Source organism: Hylobates moloch, unplaced genomic scaffold (genome assembly GCF_009828535.3).
Source record: "Hylobates moloch isolate HMO894 unplaced genomic scaffold, HMol_V3 SCAFFOLD_12, whole genome shotgun sequence".
Taxonomy (NCBI): domain Eukaryota; kingdom Metazoa; phylum Chordata; class Mammalia; order Primates; family Hylobatidae; genus Hylobates; species Hylobates moloch.
Window position 1 is genome coordinate 24306454 of NW_026652287.1, and position 16715 is coordinate 24323168.

At 38.9% G+C, this 16715-nt stretch overlaps 1 protein-coding gene across 5 annotated transcripts in view; it reads left to right on the forward strand.

Annotated features, from left to right (window-relative positions):
* Nucleotides 1-16715, forward strand: part of CORO1C (coronin 1C) — an 85574-nt gene that overhangs the window by 42633 nt on the left and 26226 nt on the right. For all 5 annotated transcript variants that reach the window (XM_032168776.2, XM_058424972.1, XM_032168777.2 and 2 more), the window contains exon 3: nt 11300-11422. In XM_032168776.2, the coding sequence (XP_032024667.1) occupies nt 11300-11422 (123 nt within the window). The remainder of the gene's footprint in view (nt 1-11299; nt 11423-16715) is intronic.

Sequence of the window (16715 nt, forward strand, 5' to 3'; positions counted from 1 at the left end):
AAAGTATCTTTGCTTGCCTTCCCCAGGATAGGGTGGGGGCTCTTAGGCCCTTACATCTTCGGATGGTGTAACCAGTCTGGATAATAGGCATAGAGGACTGCACATCAGGAGTTGGAAAAGTACTGGAAGTGAGACAGCTGCCTGAGTTGGATTAGATAAGGGAAACCGTGTAGAAAGCAGTCTGAATCCAGCACCCTAGGAAGGTGTGGGTTTATATGATACACTCCAGAATGCAAACTTGAAAGAAATTGTATGTGGGATACCTTGAGCTTCTTAAAGGGGAATATTTTATTTGACTTATCACTCGAATGAATGTGTGTCACTTTTTATCACCATGAGAATTTATTACTTTGTGAAAACATACATTAGTTATGAGAGAGAGTAAGCCTGCTGGGTAAAGCGTTGTGTGACTTTAACAAAATATTACATTTCCTTTCTTGCAGGAACTAGTGATTATCAGATTGATCCATCTTTTTTGTTTTTTCAGAGACGGAGTCTTGCTCTCTTGTCCAGGCTGGAGTGCAGTGGTGCGATCTCAGCTCACTGCAACCTCCGCCTCCCGGGTTCAAGTGATTCTCCCACCTCAGCCTCCCAAGTAGCTGGGATTACAGGTGCCCAACACCATGTCTGGCTAATTTTTTTTTTTTTTCCTGAGACAGAGTCTCACTCTGTCGCCCAGGCTGGAGTGTAGTGGTACGCTCTCAGCTCACTGCAACCTCCGTCTCCCGGGCTCAAGCAATTCTCCTGCCTCAGCCCTCCGGAGTAGCCGGGATTACAGGCATGTGCCACCACACCTGGCTAATTTTTGTATTTTTAGTAGAGACGAGATTTCACCATGTTGATCAGGCTGGTCTCGAACTCCTGACCTATCCTCCTGCCTTGGTTTCCCAAAGTGCTGGGATTACAAGTGTGAGCCACCATGCCCGGCCTGTATTTTTAGTAGAGATGAAGTTTCACCGTGTTGGCCAGGCTGGTCTCAAACTCCTGACCTCAGGTGATCCACCTGCCTCGGCCTCCCAAAGTGCTGGGATTACAGGTGTGAGCCACCGTGCCCAGCTTAGATTGATCCATTTTAACACCAATTGGTAGTGTCTTCAACTGCAAACCAATATGTGGGTCAGAAATAATTATGTGAGGAATCATTCTTACATGAAGAAACAGTCATTCTGAATGATCTTTTGTAATATGTAGGACATATTGGAAGCAAAATTCCCAATGTTGAATTTTGAGAGTTTGGGAAGGTGAACATGGCTGCGGTACATGGGTAATACACCACTAGCTGCTTTAAAAACACATCCCAGCACAGAACTTTATTGAGACACATCTGTCAGAAATTGTCTGTACATGTTTGTGTACATTAACAGTTTTTTTAATTGTACTCAGTACTGCCCTCAATATGTAGGATGAGTGTACTTCTTAAATGTGGATTCCTTTTTAGAAGGAGACTTGAGATTGATAAATAAGTATACTGGGCTGGGCACGGTGGCTCACACCTGTAATCTCAGCACGTTGGGAGGCTGAGGTAGGCGGATCACCTGAGGTCAGGAGTTTGAGACCAGCCTGGCCAACATGGTGAAAAAAAAATACAAAAATTAGCTGGGCATGGTGGTGTGTGCCTGTAATCCCAGCTTCTCAGGAGGCTGAGGCGGGAGAATCGCCTGTACCTGGGAGACGGAGGTTGCATGCAGTGAGCTGAGATTGCAGCACTGCACTCCAGCCTGGGTGACACAGTGAGACTCTGAAAAAAAAAAAAAAAAAAAAAAAAAAAGTTGGGGGATACGTTGTTAATAAGTGGAAGCTGTTGTGATTTTCCAGTAAGATTGATTGGAAATGCCCTTACAACTAAGAAATATCATTTCTTCTTTTTTCTTTTTTTAATTTTAATTAAATTGTTATTATTATTATTGAGACAGAGTCTCACTGTCACCCAGGCTGGAGTACAGTGGCGTGATCTTGGCTCACTGAAACCTCTGCCTCCCAGGTTCAAGCGATTCTTGTGCCTCAGCCTCCTGAGTAGCTGGGACTATAGGCACACACCATCATGCACAGCTAATTTTTGTAATTTTGGTAAAGATGGAGTTTCATCATGTTGGCCAGGCTGGTCTCGAACTCCTGACCTCAAGTGATCCACCCACCTCAGCCTCCCAAAGTGCTGAGATTACAGGCGTGAGCCAGTGCGCTTGGCCTTATTATTTTTTTGAAACAGGGTCTCACTCTGTCACCCAGGCTACAGTGCAGTGGCGCGATCATAGCTCACTGCAGCCTTGACCTCCTGGGCTCAGGTGATCCTCCCACCTCAGCCTCCCAAGTAGCTGGAACTACAGGTGCGCACCACTACATCTGGCTAATTTTTATATTTGTTTGTAGGGACAGGGTTTCGCCGGATTTCTTAAGGTTTATGTTGCATTTAGTGTGCCTAAAGAGGAATGTTTTTTGCTAAGTTATTTAAGTTATGAACTTTCCTTTTTAGAGCAATTTGATAAGGTTATATTTTTACTTACGCTTACATTTTGATTTTCATTCACCTTCTCCCCGCAAAATGCCCATTGGAGGAAATGTTGCCTAACTCTGTGGGTTTAGTTGAAGTATCAGTCTCCAGGAACTCGGCTGTGTTTTAGCTACTTCAAGATTTTTAAGTGTTTTCCCCAAAACAAATGATAGTGCTTGTATCTGGGACGGTTTCTGCCACGGTGAAGGTTGCTGGCTGGAACATGCTCAAAGACATCACCCTTAGCTCTGGCCAGCCACGTGGAAATTGTGCCATTACACCTCTCCCTTGTGCCAGCTGTATACATGCTTTGGAAGCTGAGTTTTCCTTTCGTCTCATGTTGCTTGGCTCTGGGCAGGCTGTACTGGCTCTTTCAGATAATGATGCCTGTAGGCCAGTGTCCTGACCTATTTCACCAATGTCCCACAAGTTTATGAACTGGCTCTGGACCAGAGCCTTTGGAAAACTTGGTGCTGGCCATTTTTGCCACTTGTTGGGTTGACATGCTAGTAATCCCAATCATTTGGAGTTTTAGCTAGAAAGGTATAATAAAAGCTATCCTATGGCATGTGATTGGGACTAGTAAGTAATCAATGAATCAAAATTTATTTAAAGCAAGGAGTCTAAATGGCTATTACATTTTCAGCTAAACTTCAATTCCATGCCAGAAAAGTAGTAATATTCTAGATTAAGCAACAGAGGTGATTTATCCCTAGTGAAATAGTGGACTGATCTGTTAGTAAAGTGAAGTTTTTCTATCTCTAAGCCTTAGAAGATTGGTGGGAGTTTCTTAAATAATTCATTTTTTAGTTTAAAAAGATATCTAAAAGCTGGCTTTAATTCTTGTACATCTTCCTTTCAGCCTCTGCATTCATTTAAATTTGCTGCTTAGAGGTTCAGGTAAACTGTGTTGTCACCATGACATGTGGTGGATGTCTTTCTGAATGGCCCCTCACAATCTAGCTAATTATACATGGATTCTTTGGTTTATTCACTACATGATAAATGAGTATGTGTTGTGCAGACGAATGAGAATTGTGTTCTCATTAGATCCTAGTGCAAAATGTCTTTCAGAATGATGTTTCCTCATCTTTACCATATAAGGCCGTTATTAGTATGGTTTCCTTTAATCTCCATGAACTGCTGGAGCCCTCAGCAGTTTGTAAGTGCCCAGCTTTGCATTTTTAATAACGTATGCTGATTTGGTGAAATATGTTGTGCTTTTGTTTTAATTTGATTATGAGTAAGAAGATACTTAGAGGTATAAGCCCTTGAGAGCAGGATAGCTGATACTGACTGTGTGTTTATGAACATCCAGCATGCCAAATAATCAGTGTACCTTTAAAATGCCGTCTACCCCCATACTCTCTTCACATTTTTGTTCTTTTGTCACTGTCAGATAGTTAGTCAATTGATTTTCTCTTGTGCTACAGTAGAATACTACTTTCTCTGTTTTATTTAAGGATTTATGATGACATCACAACCAGAGGAAGCAGCTGCTTGTAGAATATCATTTTTTATTAACTCTGTGTTTCTGATGGCCAATTGCCAATCATTTTTAACATTACTTGTGTGCCTTTTTTTTTTTTTTTTTACGACCATGGCATAGTGGAAATTTTCTTTCCCTATCCAAATCTAGTATGGTTGGTCAGTGATATTTTAGATCTTTGCTTCTTGACTTTCTCTGTGCCTCAGTTTCTTTATTTGGAAAATAGGGTAATAAAGTTCCCACATCTTAAAGGTTGTCATGAGGACAAAGTTATCAAGGTCTTCAGACAGTTCCTAGCTTGTAATTTAAGTACTTAAAAAGTGTTAGCCATTGTTATTATTTGTTTTGATAGAAAGGACGGAAATAGGTGGCAGTTGCTCTTTCAGTGACATTCAGGTTCCAGAGAAAATGTTGAGCTCTAGTACTTTCAGGCTGTGGATTTATTGGGGCTGAGCTGGGAATGGCAGTAATGCTTATTATTATTCTCAAATATCTTGACTGAAGAATACTGGTGAATAGTTATTAACTTTTAGCCAGGGTTATTTAATTTTAACTTCCAAAAAGAAGTCATTTAAGTAAGAAGCTTCTTAGTATGTAATTAAGAACAACTAGTGCTAGTACTTCCAGATTCCCCTCAAAATTGCTTTGTGTTTGAACAAAAGCACTTCTTAGCCCAGATTGGAAAAAATCATTTGGTGTTCTTGGAAGTTCAGAGGTCAGTACTATACTTGGCCATCAAGGATGCCAAATGTGGTTTCCTGAGCAGAGCCTAGGAATGCAAAGACCCTGATGTAAAACAAAACAATTCAGGTAGAAAAGCTTTTTTCCCTTGGGAGTAAAAAAAAATTTTAATGCAAATTTAGTAACAATGCATTGGTGTATTTCTTAACTTTATTATATTTTAAATTCTTTTTTTCAAAATAAGAGATGTATCAAATAAAATAATAGGACACACATGTACTCACAGGATTAAACAGATGTTAATGTTTTGCCATATTTGTTTCATATCTCCCCTTTTTGAAAAAAGTAATAAAGCATAACAGATACAGGTAAAATACCATTCTTATTTATTTTCTCCTTCCCCAGAGGTAATCTTTTCTTCAAATATGTATCATATTTTTATTACATATATGTTTATCTGTAACATGTACTTTTATTTTGTGTCTCTTAAACTTTTATGTAAATATGTATTCCCATACTGAAGGACAGTGAAATTGCTTCTGCTTTTGCCACTATTTCCAACAGTGAGGCAATAAATATTCCTGTTGTACAAAATATGGGAGCATCACTCTCACTCAGACCACCTAGAAGTGGCATTGCTGGGCTGGACATCCTGACCTCTACCTGTTACCAAATTGCTCTTGAAAGGAATTGTAACAAGGTGTTCTGTAAGCAGTTTATGAGTTCCTCTTTCCTTATATTTAGACTTTTAAATTTTCACCAGTTTTAATGAGTATAAAATGTGACCATGTTGTTTTAATTTGCAGTTCTCTAATTATCAGTGAGATTGAAGTATCTTTTCACACATCTATTGCGTCTTCAGATTTTCTTCGCTGTGAGTTCTCTGCTCGTGTAATTTGCCCATCGTTCTGTTTGGTTGTTGATTTTGTTGGGTGTGTATGTTGCATACCTCTTCTTGCACTTTGTAACTTGTCTGTTCATTTACATTTTTAAAGAACAACTCACACTGCTGAATTTGGTTTGCTTTTGTTGCTGTTTGTGAGGAGCTTTGCATCAGTATTTATAAGTCATACAGGCTTCAATTTTTCTCCCTTATACTGTCCTTTGTGTCAAGGTGTTACACTCCTTATATGATGAATTCAGTGGCACTTTTCTTTTTTCTGTTCTCTGGTAAGGTTTGTTTGAAATGATCTCTTCGTTGAATATTTGGTGACACTCACCTGTAAAACCATCTGGGCCTAGTGTTTTTTGGTGTTTGCTGATTGATTGATTTATTGGGGGGTGGTGATGGGTAGAGTTATACTACTGATCTTTTATGGTTATGGATCTAATTTACATTTATTTATTCTTGAAAATCTTTTGATGTTACTTTTACTTCTATGAGATTGTGTATTTCACCTAGAGTATTCAATTTTTTATATATTGTCAAATGTTATTCCTAGTATTTTCATACTCTGTAAATTTCTACTTTATTTGTAAGTTATGTGCCTTTTAAAATTATTGGTATTCGTTTGTGCCTTATCTCTTTTCCTGATCTATCCAGTTTAGTTGATTTTGTTATTGATTTTTTTTCCACTGACTTCTTTTCTTCCTTTTTTTTTTTTTGAGACAGAGTCTTGCACTGTTGCTCAGGCTGGAGTGCAATGCTGCGATCTCAGCTCACTGCAACCTCTACCTCCCAGGTTCAAGCAATTCTCCTGCCTCAGCCTCCTGAGTAGCTGGAATTACAGGCACCTGCTACCACGCCTGGCTAAGTTTTTGTATTTTTAGTAGAGACGGGGTTTCACTATGTTGGCCAGGCTGGTTCCGAACTCCTAACCTCATGTTCCGCCTGCCTTGGCCTCCCAAAATGCTGGGATTACAGGCATGAGCCACTGCGCCTGGCGTCTTTTCTAATAATTTTACATTCTTTGGATGTACTCTGTTCATTTTCTAACTTCTAAAGGTAGCAACTCAATGCATTAATTTTCAGTCTTTTCTACTATATGCATTTAAGACTGTCCATTTTTCACTAATATCTGTTTTAGTTGTATCTTGCACATTTGGATATGTTGTGTATCGCTCAGTTTTAACTTTTATTCTGTTATCCGTTATGATTTTTAAAAAACTGAATTATTTAGTAAATTAAAATATTTTCAAATGTACTGGAGATTTTTGGTTTATTTTTCTATTAATTTTTAATTGTATTGCATTATACTCAGAACATGCTCTACCTGCTATTGACTCCTTGGTATTTTTTGAGATTTGCTTTGTGGTCTCCTAATTGATAATTTAAAACAAATTAATGTTTAATGTATGTTTGAAAAAAGTGTATTTTTAAATGTTAGGTGCAAGGTTATATATATTCATTAGATCAAAGTTAATTTTTATAAAATCTTCTGTATTCATATTAATTTTGTCTGTTTAATTTCTTAAATCTTTGTTGAAATCTCTTAAGATTACGACTTTGTCATTTTCTTCCTCAAGTTCTGTCAACGTTTGCCTTAATTATTTTGAAATTGTATGGTTAGATGAATTACAGTTTATAGTGGCAATATAACTTTCCAGTGAATTGTTTCTTTAGATGTCAGGTAGTGACATTAATCTCTAATAGTGCATTTCACCTTAAAGTCTGTTTGTTCTGGTATTAACTACCAGGTATACTTTTTAATATGTCCTCCTCCTTTATTTGCCTTTTAGTGCCATTTTTTTTTAAAATATGTTTTGTAGCTGGATTTAATCTAATCTGAGAGGCCTTTTCTTTTATCTAGTGAGCTTAATCTTGCATTTACTGCAAATCATGATTTATAGTTGGTTTTATTTCCACCATCTTTGTGCTTCCTAGTTTTCATGCTTTTTCTTTTCTTAAAAAATTTGTCTCTGCTTTTCATGAGTTGCATTCATACTTTCTTTGGTCTTTTTTTTCTTTTTATTTTCTCTTTCTATTGGATTGAGCCAGTTTTTAAATTCTAGCTGTTCTAGTACACCTCCACCCCCACCCACCCCAGAAATTATACATTCTCTCTCTTTCCTTTTAGTATTTACTCTGCATTTGGACATCTTTATTTAAAGTCTAAAATTAGTCAATTTTTAAGTCTGATCATATGCCTTTTACCTTAAATGGTATTGTTGTCTAATATTTTATTTCTGTCTTTTTAAAATCTGTAATCCAAGTAGGTATTATTGGTACTGTTTTACATAGTACCTGTTTGTATTTGCTTTATTTATTTATTTGCTCACTGTTGTTTTGCTATACCAGTCTGTTTTTCTACTTTACTTTCTTTTCCTGAAATGAGTCCTTAAACTTAATTCTTCAAAATTAATACAGCAGTTCTTTGAGACAGATCTAAGAATTTAATTTTTTGAACAAGGGTTTACCCATGGTAAATTCTGTCTCTTTTTGTCTACAATGTCACTATCATTTTTGAATGATAGTTTTTCTGGGTATGGAATACAAGGGTGGTGGTTTTTCTTAGCATTTCCAAGATATTTTCCATTTCTTTGTTTCTCTGATTGCTTCTGAGAAGTCTGCTCACAGTCAGTCTAATTACTCTGTCAGTAGGTAATCTGTCCTTTCTCTGTTGTTGCTCCTGGAATCTTCTCTTTGTTTTAGGTGTTCTAAATTGCACTAGGATATGAATAGATAAGAATTTGTCTTCACTCATACTGCTGGAGGTGGGATTTGCGCCTCTTAAATCTAAAGACTTATGCATTTAATTGAACCTGAAAAATTCTCAGCCATTATCTCTTTAATTTTTGCCTCTGTTCCATTCTTTTAATTCTCTCCTTTTGGTTTGTCTATTTAAATGTGTGTCAAACTTCATTCTGGCCTTCCAGCCTTAGGATGTTTTAAGTTATGAAATATCACACATTCAAGCCACGCATGGTGGCACACACCTATAGTTCCAGCTATGTAGGAGGCTGAGGCAGGAGGATCTCTTGAGGCCAGGAGTTCAAGGCTTCAGTGAGCTATGATTGTGCCTGTGAATGGCCACAGCATTCCAGCCGAGGCAACATGAGACAAGAACAAGAGAGAGAGAGAGAGAGAAAGGAAGGAGAGAGCACACATTCGAAAGAGTTACTATGTCTATAGTTTAATAATTATATAACAGTTATTAAATAATTATGTAAAATGGGATGAACACCTGTGATCCCAGTACCATCAGCTTAAGCAATAATATTACCTGGGGTAGTAACTCAAGGATGCAAGTGAAATCTCCATCTTGCCTGCATGATTTTTGTGATAATGCAATAAGATAAGCAAAACCACGTGGCTTAGACTTAGTAGCTGGTCATTCTTTAAGGAGAGACACTATCAGAAATGTGGTAGATTCCAGCATTTGTTAAATTTTGGGTAATGTTTATTGAGTACTTCAAGTGCTGGGACAGTACCAAGTTCTTTACCTTGATTGTCTCATTAAGTCCTCACATCAGCTCTTAAGGAATAAACAGTTAAACATTCTAGTTTTATAGATGAGGAACTGAGGTTGAGGGATAGAGTAATTTGGCTAGGACTTCACAGCTAGAAGATGGCAGAACCATGACTACACTCTGGGCAGTCTGGTTCTCAACCATTTATGCTTCGCTGCCTGTAAATGAACTGTGTGGCTCCTTCCTGTGACACCCAGATTCTATATGATATGGTGTTCATTGGAATTTCCTTTTTTGAAGTCCTTTTTTGGTGATGCGTTTTGGAAGATCCAAACTGGGTTGCAAGGGAAAGTGGAGGAACGTGAAGAAACCTAGGCCTTAGGTCTGTAAACAGGGCCATCTTCAGGCCTCAACTTAGAGCTTACCTTTCCCAGAAGAAAACCTCTCCAGAGACTGTGACCCCACAAACCTGCTTGAATGTCTTCCTTCTGTGTTCCTATGTGGCACCAGAATTGGCTGTTTAAATGTCTCTCCTCTCACTGAGCTCCACATTTATCCAGGACAGGACTGCCTTGTTCACGTCTGTATCTCCAGCACTCAGCACAATGTCTGGTCCATAAAAGTTCACAACACATATTTGTTAATTCTTAATGATGGAGTAAATTATTGTACTAGAAGAACTAATAATGTGACAGCTTTTATTGGATATTTTATTCCAGATACTGTGGTTACATTTTTTACATATTTTACAGATAATTATAATACTGAATTGTGATTTATCTAAAAGTGTTCTCTCATTTAATCCTTACGGTAATTGTGGGAGTTAAGTATCATTGTTAACTATTTTACAGATGACGAATGAGCTGAAGCTTAGAGAGATTACATGACTTGTCTAAAGTCACCTGTTTAATCAGTAGAGCCTGGATTTGAACGCTTACCTGTCTGATTCCAGAGCCTGTGGTCTTTACACATTAGTGTTCTGCTTCCTTGGAGATTTGCACAGTCAAGTCAAATTGGAGAAATCGTAGAAATTTCTGTTCTTGAAAAATTGCTAAGAAGCCCGCTCCAGTGTTGGGATGATTTGCCATATAAGAGCAAAAACAACAAAAAATAGATTAAGCCATATGTTGCAGTGATTCCTTTCTGTGCACCTGCTCTTAGAGCATACACAGCTTCAGCGTGGACTGGCATTAAGCTGTTTTAAAAAGGAAACCACTTTCATGCACCCGTTGTTAACAATAGCAGTTGTCTTAGTTGACACAAAATTGGTCCGATAACCCTGGTTGGCTTGCTAGATTCAAATGTGTGACATGAGCAAATTGTGGTAGCTATTTATGACCAACATTAAGCATTTTATTCTTAATCAGATGTGGAACTGGCTAATGGGTGAGGTCTAAGTTGGTGTTAACTAGATTGTCTGGCTGGCATTTCTCTGTTGATTGAGGATAGCAGAGAGACTGAGACATTAAAATGTAGTAGGCTCTTTAGACCCTAATGATAGCTAAAGCTTTTCTTTTTATTTTTTAACTTTAACTTTTTAAATTTTCCTTTTTTTTTCTTTTTTCTTGTTTCTTTCTTTTTGAGACAGAGTCTCACTCTGTCGCCAGACTGGAGTGTAGTGGCGCAATCTCGGCTCACTGCAACCTCTGCCTACCGGGTTCAAGCTATTCTCCTGCCTCAGCCTCCCGAGTAGCTGGGACTACAGGTGCACACCACCACGACCAGCTAATTTTTGTATTTTTAGTAGAGGTGGGGTTTCACTATGTTGGCCAGGATCTCCTGACCTCATGATCCACCCGCCTCAGCCCCCCAAAGTGCTGGGATTATAGGCGTGAGCCACTGCGCCCGACCTTTACATTTTAATAGTGCCATTCATTTCCAGAAGTGGTAATTTATATATTTGAGGATATTGTCTTACTGTATTAACATTTTGAATAATACCAAGGTTTAGGGTTTTTTTTAAAAAGCCATGGAACATCCTTTTAATTTACAATTTGGCTATTTAGAATTGTATTTTGGTAAAAAGACTTTCATATTCTCTTTTGCTATGTCTGCTAGTGCAGTTGATTACGTCTTTTTGGTTCTAGGGATTTGAATTCTTGTAATTTGATGGCATGTCCTTGGTAGTGGCTTTTTCTAGAAGTGAAAGTTGATATTGACTATACGAAGTCATCATATCTAGAAAATTGAGAGTTTTGGGTGGAGGTAATAAAGGAGAAATGGGCCTAAGAAAATGTATAACGTCTGTGGTGTTGATGTTACATAATAGGTTTGTTTCTCTCTTCTTTCAGACTGGTCGAATTGACAAATCCTACCCTACCGTATGTGGCCACACAGGACCAGTGCTGGACATAGACTGGTGCCCACATAACGATCAGGTCATTGCCAGCGGTTCAGAGGACTGCACGGTCATGGTAAGCTCCCAGGGTGTTGTGTGCACACAGGCCGGTAAGACTCACCTACTGCTTTCAAAAGCGTGTGGGTATATGTATAGAGGCTTGAAAAGCAGAAAGTTGTAGCAGTTTTGACTGTCTGTTGGATTTTACAGTAATTTACTACGTTTAAGTTTAATTACAGATAATCCTTTCAACAAGTCCTTAAATCAAAAGGTTGTACTGCAGTGTTGGGATTACCAGCGTGAGTCACTGCACTCAGCCCCTGGCCTGTTTTTTTTTTTTTTTTTTTTTTTTTTTTTGAGTAAGAGTCTCGCTCTGTCACCCAGGCTGGAGTGCAGTGGCATGATCTCGGCTCACTGTAACCTCCGCCTCCTGGGTTCAAGCGATTCTCCTGCCTCAGCCTCCCGAGTAACTGGGATTACAGGCATCTGCTACCACACCTGGCTAATTTTTGTATTTTTAATAGAGACGGGGTTTCACCATGTTGGCCAGGCTGGTCTCGAACTCCTGACCTCAAGTGATCCGCCTGCCTTGGCCTCCCAAAGTGCTGGGATTACAGTCTTTTCTGTGAGTGTGTTTGTGCATGTGCTTATTGACAGTTGACATGTTCTGTGTTGGAAGCTTTTAGGGAAAGTAAAGTGACTTTTCAATAATTCTGTAATGCCATTTGACCACATGAATTTCCCCTCGCCCCAAAAGGAGAGAAAAAACTGAAACTGCTGGCACAGACTGTAGAAGACAGTGACGTAAGATGCCAAAGTTATGCAGATAAAATGGGATATGTCACGGGTGGTAAAAGAGTTTTTGCAATTGTTTGTTTCCAAGCTAATGGCAGAACGTGTGTTCTGTCCAGTGGACCCTGGTTAAGAAAGTCCTTTTCATAAAGATAAACAAACAAAAAACGTGAAAGGTGAATTAAGTACTTTACATTCCCTCCTTTAGTTTCCAAAAGTAGGTTATGTGTGAAACAAGGCTTTGGAATACTTTTTAATATGATTTCTTGTCCTTAGTTATGATTTTTAACTTTAAAATGTGATTATTGGTTTGGAACAGTTTTTAATGGTAGCCCAAAATAGGTTGAAAAGGTTAGGCATAAGCACAAATGGGAGTACTGCTGCCCCTGAAATAAGGGAAGATGGTCTGTAATTAATTTGTAAGCAGTCTTGCACATGTCAGGTAGACAGCTTGGAGAACCATGCTACTTTTATTTTCCTCTCTATTGGCTGTAGACTGAAACATTGTTTGGAAAGCTTTATTAATTAAAATTATTTTACATAAACACAAATTAATTCCTGAACTGTGTCATTTAAACATTTACCCGCTTTTCCTCATGGGCTTTTGGCTGAGAATGTCTCCTCCTGTGATCTCATAATTTTGGCAGCTAAAGCATATTAAGGAAATACGCTGCTGTGAAAGGGAATTGTTCTGTTTAATGTGCCTTGCTAAATTGATCATTTTAATGGCTATGGACGCATTTTGCTAAGAGAAAGGAGTATTGTTTAGACCTGATGCCAGAATTTTTTTTTTTTTTTTTGGGGGGGATGGAGTCTGACTTTGTCACCCAGGTTGGAGTACAATGGCATGATCTCAGCTCACTGTAACCTCTACCTCCCAGGTTCAAGCGATTCTCCTGCCTCAGCCTCCCAAGTAGCTGGGATTACAGGCCTGCGCCACCATGCCTGGCTAATTTTTATGTTTTTAGTAGAAACGGAGTTTCATCATGTTGGCCAGGCTGGTCTCGAACTCCTGACCTCAAGTGATCCCCCCGCCTCAGCCTCCCAAAGTGCTGGGATTGATTACAGGCACGAGCCACTGTGCCTAACTCTGATGCCAGAATCTTAAACGGAGAGTCTGAACCTCTTTTGAAGAAGCAAATTTGATCCATCTCTGGCTCTCCCTGTCTCTAGCATTACTGGTCACGTTATCCTTTAAAAAAAAAAAACGATGTGTATTATAAAACAGAAAAACATACCAAATAGTTAAGTGAAAAAGCAGATTCAGGGAGTTAAGTGATTTATGACATAGCGAACACCATGTAACCACCTTCCATGTCAAAAAGTAGAACTTTCCCAACCTCCTCAGACTTCTCTATGTGCCCCATCCCAGTCACAACACCCCTCCTCCCTCTCAAAGTAACCACTCTCCTGACTTTTGTAATACTCATTTCCTTGCCTTTCTTTGTAGTGGTAATCACTCAGGTGTATACCTCTAGACTCTAGATTGGTCTTGCCATTTTAAAAACTTGATATATAGTCTTTTAAGTCTTAATCTAAAGATTCCTCCTTCATCATTTTCTTTTTTTTTTCGTCATTTTCTTTTCCCTACAATTTATCTATTCAAAAGCCCTGACCTTTGAACTGTGCTTTTCAACCGTCTGGATTTTGCTGATTGTACCCTCATGTTGCAGTTCAACTTGCTCCTCTGTCCTCTGAATTTCCTGCAAATTGGCAGCTGGAACCTGAAGTGCGGTCGGATTCAGGTTCTGTCCTTTTGGCAAGACTATATTGTTTGCGTTATGTTCTTTCATACACTAGGAAGCACATGATGTCACGATGTCTGGGTTTCATTCTTTTTTAATTTGTGCATTCTGTGCCTATATCCAGTCATTCACTAGGGGGTTGCAGTATGGTGATAGTAAATTCTGTCATTTTGTTTTCAATTTTTAGCTGGTAAAATTTTATAAGATAATGTCCTCACTTACTCACTATTTAGTTACCAAATAGTATAGTTCATTTAGGAAAGCAGGATAAGTGCTTGGTTCTTTCCTTTTATTTACCCAGTTCTCAAGATAATGAATTGATTCTCTGTCATCCTCAGAAGGTGACAAATTAGGAGTTTTTTTTCCCCTGTTCCTTTCATTTTGAAATTATGGATTTGAACATATTTGATGGGTTCAATCCATTATAATTCTTATCTCAAAGCTGACTTTCTCGCCTTTTCCCATGGAAACCTCTTCAAGATTTCTGAGTCCTTTTGAAATGACCCTCATAGTCTTTGATAGATAGATTCCTGGCTATGTGATATGTTGAGGTGTTTCAGGCTCACTTTGGACATCCCTGCCCAAGCCATTTCTTTCAGAAGTCCTGGTTTATTTTAAGGGAAAATTATATCTATTAAGTATGCAGTAGCATTATGTCTAAAAAATATATATATATGTATACATTAATTTAAAAATACTGTATTACCAAAGAGAGTGTAATCTTTTTGCTGTGGAGGGTTTCCCCTCAGTGTTGATGGCTGTTGGCTGATGAGGGTGGTGGTTGCTGAAGGTTGGGCTGGATGAGGCCACGACAATAAAGTTTGTCATATTGATTGACTTAGCCTCTCAACAAAAGCTTTCTCTGTAGCATGTGGTGCTATTTGATAGCATTTTACCCACCATAGTACTTCTTTTTTTTTTTTTTTTTTTTGGGAATCAGGTAGTCCCCTTGTAATGGTTAACTTTATTTTTTTTTTTTTTTTTTTTTTTTTTTATTATACTTCAGGGTTTTAGGGTACATGTGCACAATGTGCAGGTTTGTTACATATGTATCCATGTGCCATGTTGATTTCCTGCACCCATTAACTCGTCATTTAGCATTAGATGTATCTCCTAATGCTGTCCCTCCCCCCTCCCCCCACCCCACAACAGTCCCCGGAGTGTGATGTTCCCCTTCCTGTGTCCATGGGTTCTCACTCATAGGTGGGAATTGAACAATGAGAACCCACCATAGTACTTCTTTCAAAATTGGAGTCAGTCCTCTCAAACCCTTTTGCTGCCTTATCAACTAAGTTTATGTAAGTAGTATTTTAAATGTTTTGTTGTCATTTCAACAGTGTTCACAGCATCGTTACCAGGAGTACATTCCATCTCAAGAAACCATTTTCTTTGCTTATCCATAAGGAACAACTCCTCATCTGTTCAAGTTTTATCATGAGATTGCAGCAATTCACTCACATCTTCAGGCTCCACTTTTTATTCTCTAGTTCTCTATTTCCACCATAGCTACAGTTAGTTCTTCCACCAAAGTCTTGAACTCTCAAATGTTGATATTTTGAACTCCTTCCACAAATCATGAATTTTATTAATGTCACCTAAAATGGTGAATCCTTTCCAGAAGTTCTTTTTTTTTTTGAGACGGAGTCTCGCTCTGTCACTGAGGCTGGAGCGCAGTGGTATGATCTCGGCTCACTGCAACCTCCGCCTCCTGGGTTCAAACGATTCTCCTGCCTCAGCCTCCCGAGTAGCTGGGACTACAGTCACGTGCCACCATGCCCGGCTAATTTTTTATATTTTTAATAGAGATGGGGTTTCACCGTGTTAGCCAGGATGGTCTCCATCTCCTGATCTCGCGATCCGCCCACCTTGGCCTCCCAAAGGCGTGAGCCACTGTGCCCAGCCCAGAAGGTTTTTAATTTGCTTTGCCCAGATCCATCAGGGGAATCACTATCAGTGGTAGCTGTAGCCTTATGAAATGTATTTCTTAAATAATAAGACTTGGAAGTCAAAATGATTCCTTGTTCCAGGGGCTGCAGAATTGATGTTAGCAGGTGAAAACAATGTTAATCCCCTTGTACATTTTCATCAGAGGTCTTGGGTGATAAGGTGCATTGTTGATGAGCAGTAATATTTTGTAAGGAATCTTTTTTTTTCTTGATCGGTAGTTCTCAATGGTGGGCTTAAAATATTCAGTAAACCATGCAGTAAACAGATGTGCTGTCATTCGTGCTTTGTTTTTCCATTTCTAGAACATAGACAGAGTAGATTTAGCATAATTCTTAAGGGCCCTAGGATTTTTGGTGAGGTGAGTGAGCATTGGTGTCAACTTAAAGTCACCAGCTGCGTCAGCCTCTAACAAGACAGGCAGCTCATCTTTTGAAGCTTTGAAGCCAGGCATTGACTTCTCCCCTCTAGCCATGAAAGTTCTAGACGGCATCTTCTTTCAGTAGAAGGCTGTTTCATCTACATTGAAAATGTGTTGTTTAGTGTAGCCACCTTCATCAATGATCTTATCCAGACCTTCTGGATAACTTGCTGCAGCTTCTCCATCAGCACTTGCTGCTTTCCCTTGTACTTTTATATAATGGAGATGGCGTCTTTCATTAACCTCATGAACTAACCTCTGCTAGTTTCCAACTTTTCTTCTGCAGCTTCTTCACCTCTGTCAGCCTCCATGGAATTGAAGAGAGTTAGGACTTTGCTCTGGATTAGGCTTTGGCTTAAGGGAATCTTGTGGCTGGTTTGTATTTCTATCCAGACCGCTAAAACAAAGGCCGTTTTTGCTTTTTTTATCATTCATGTGTTCACTGGAGTAGCACTTTTAATTTCCTG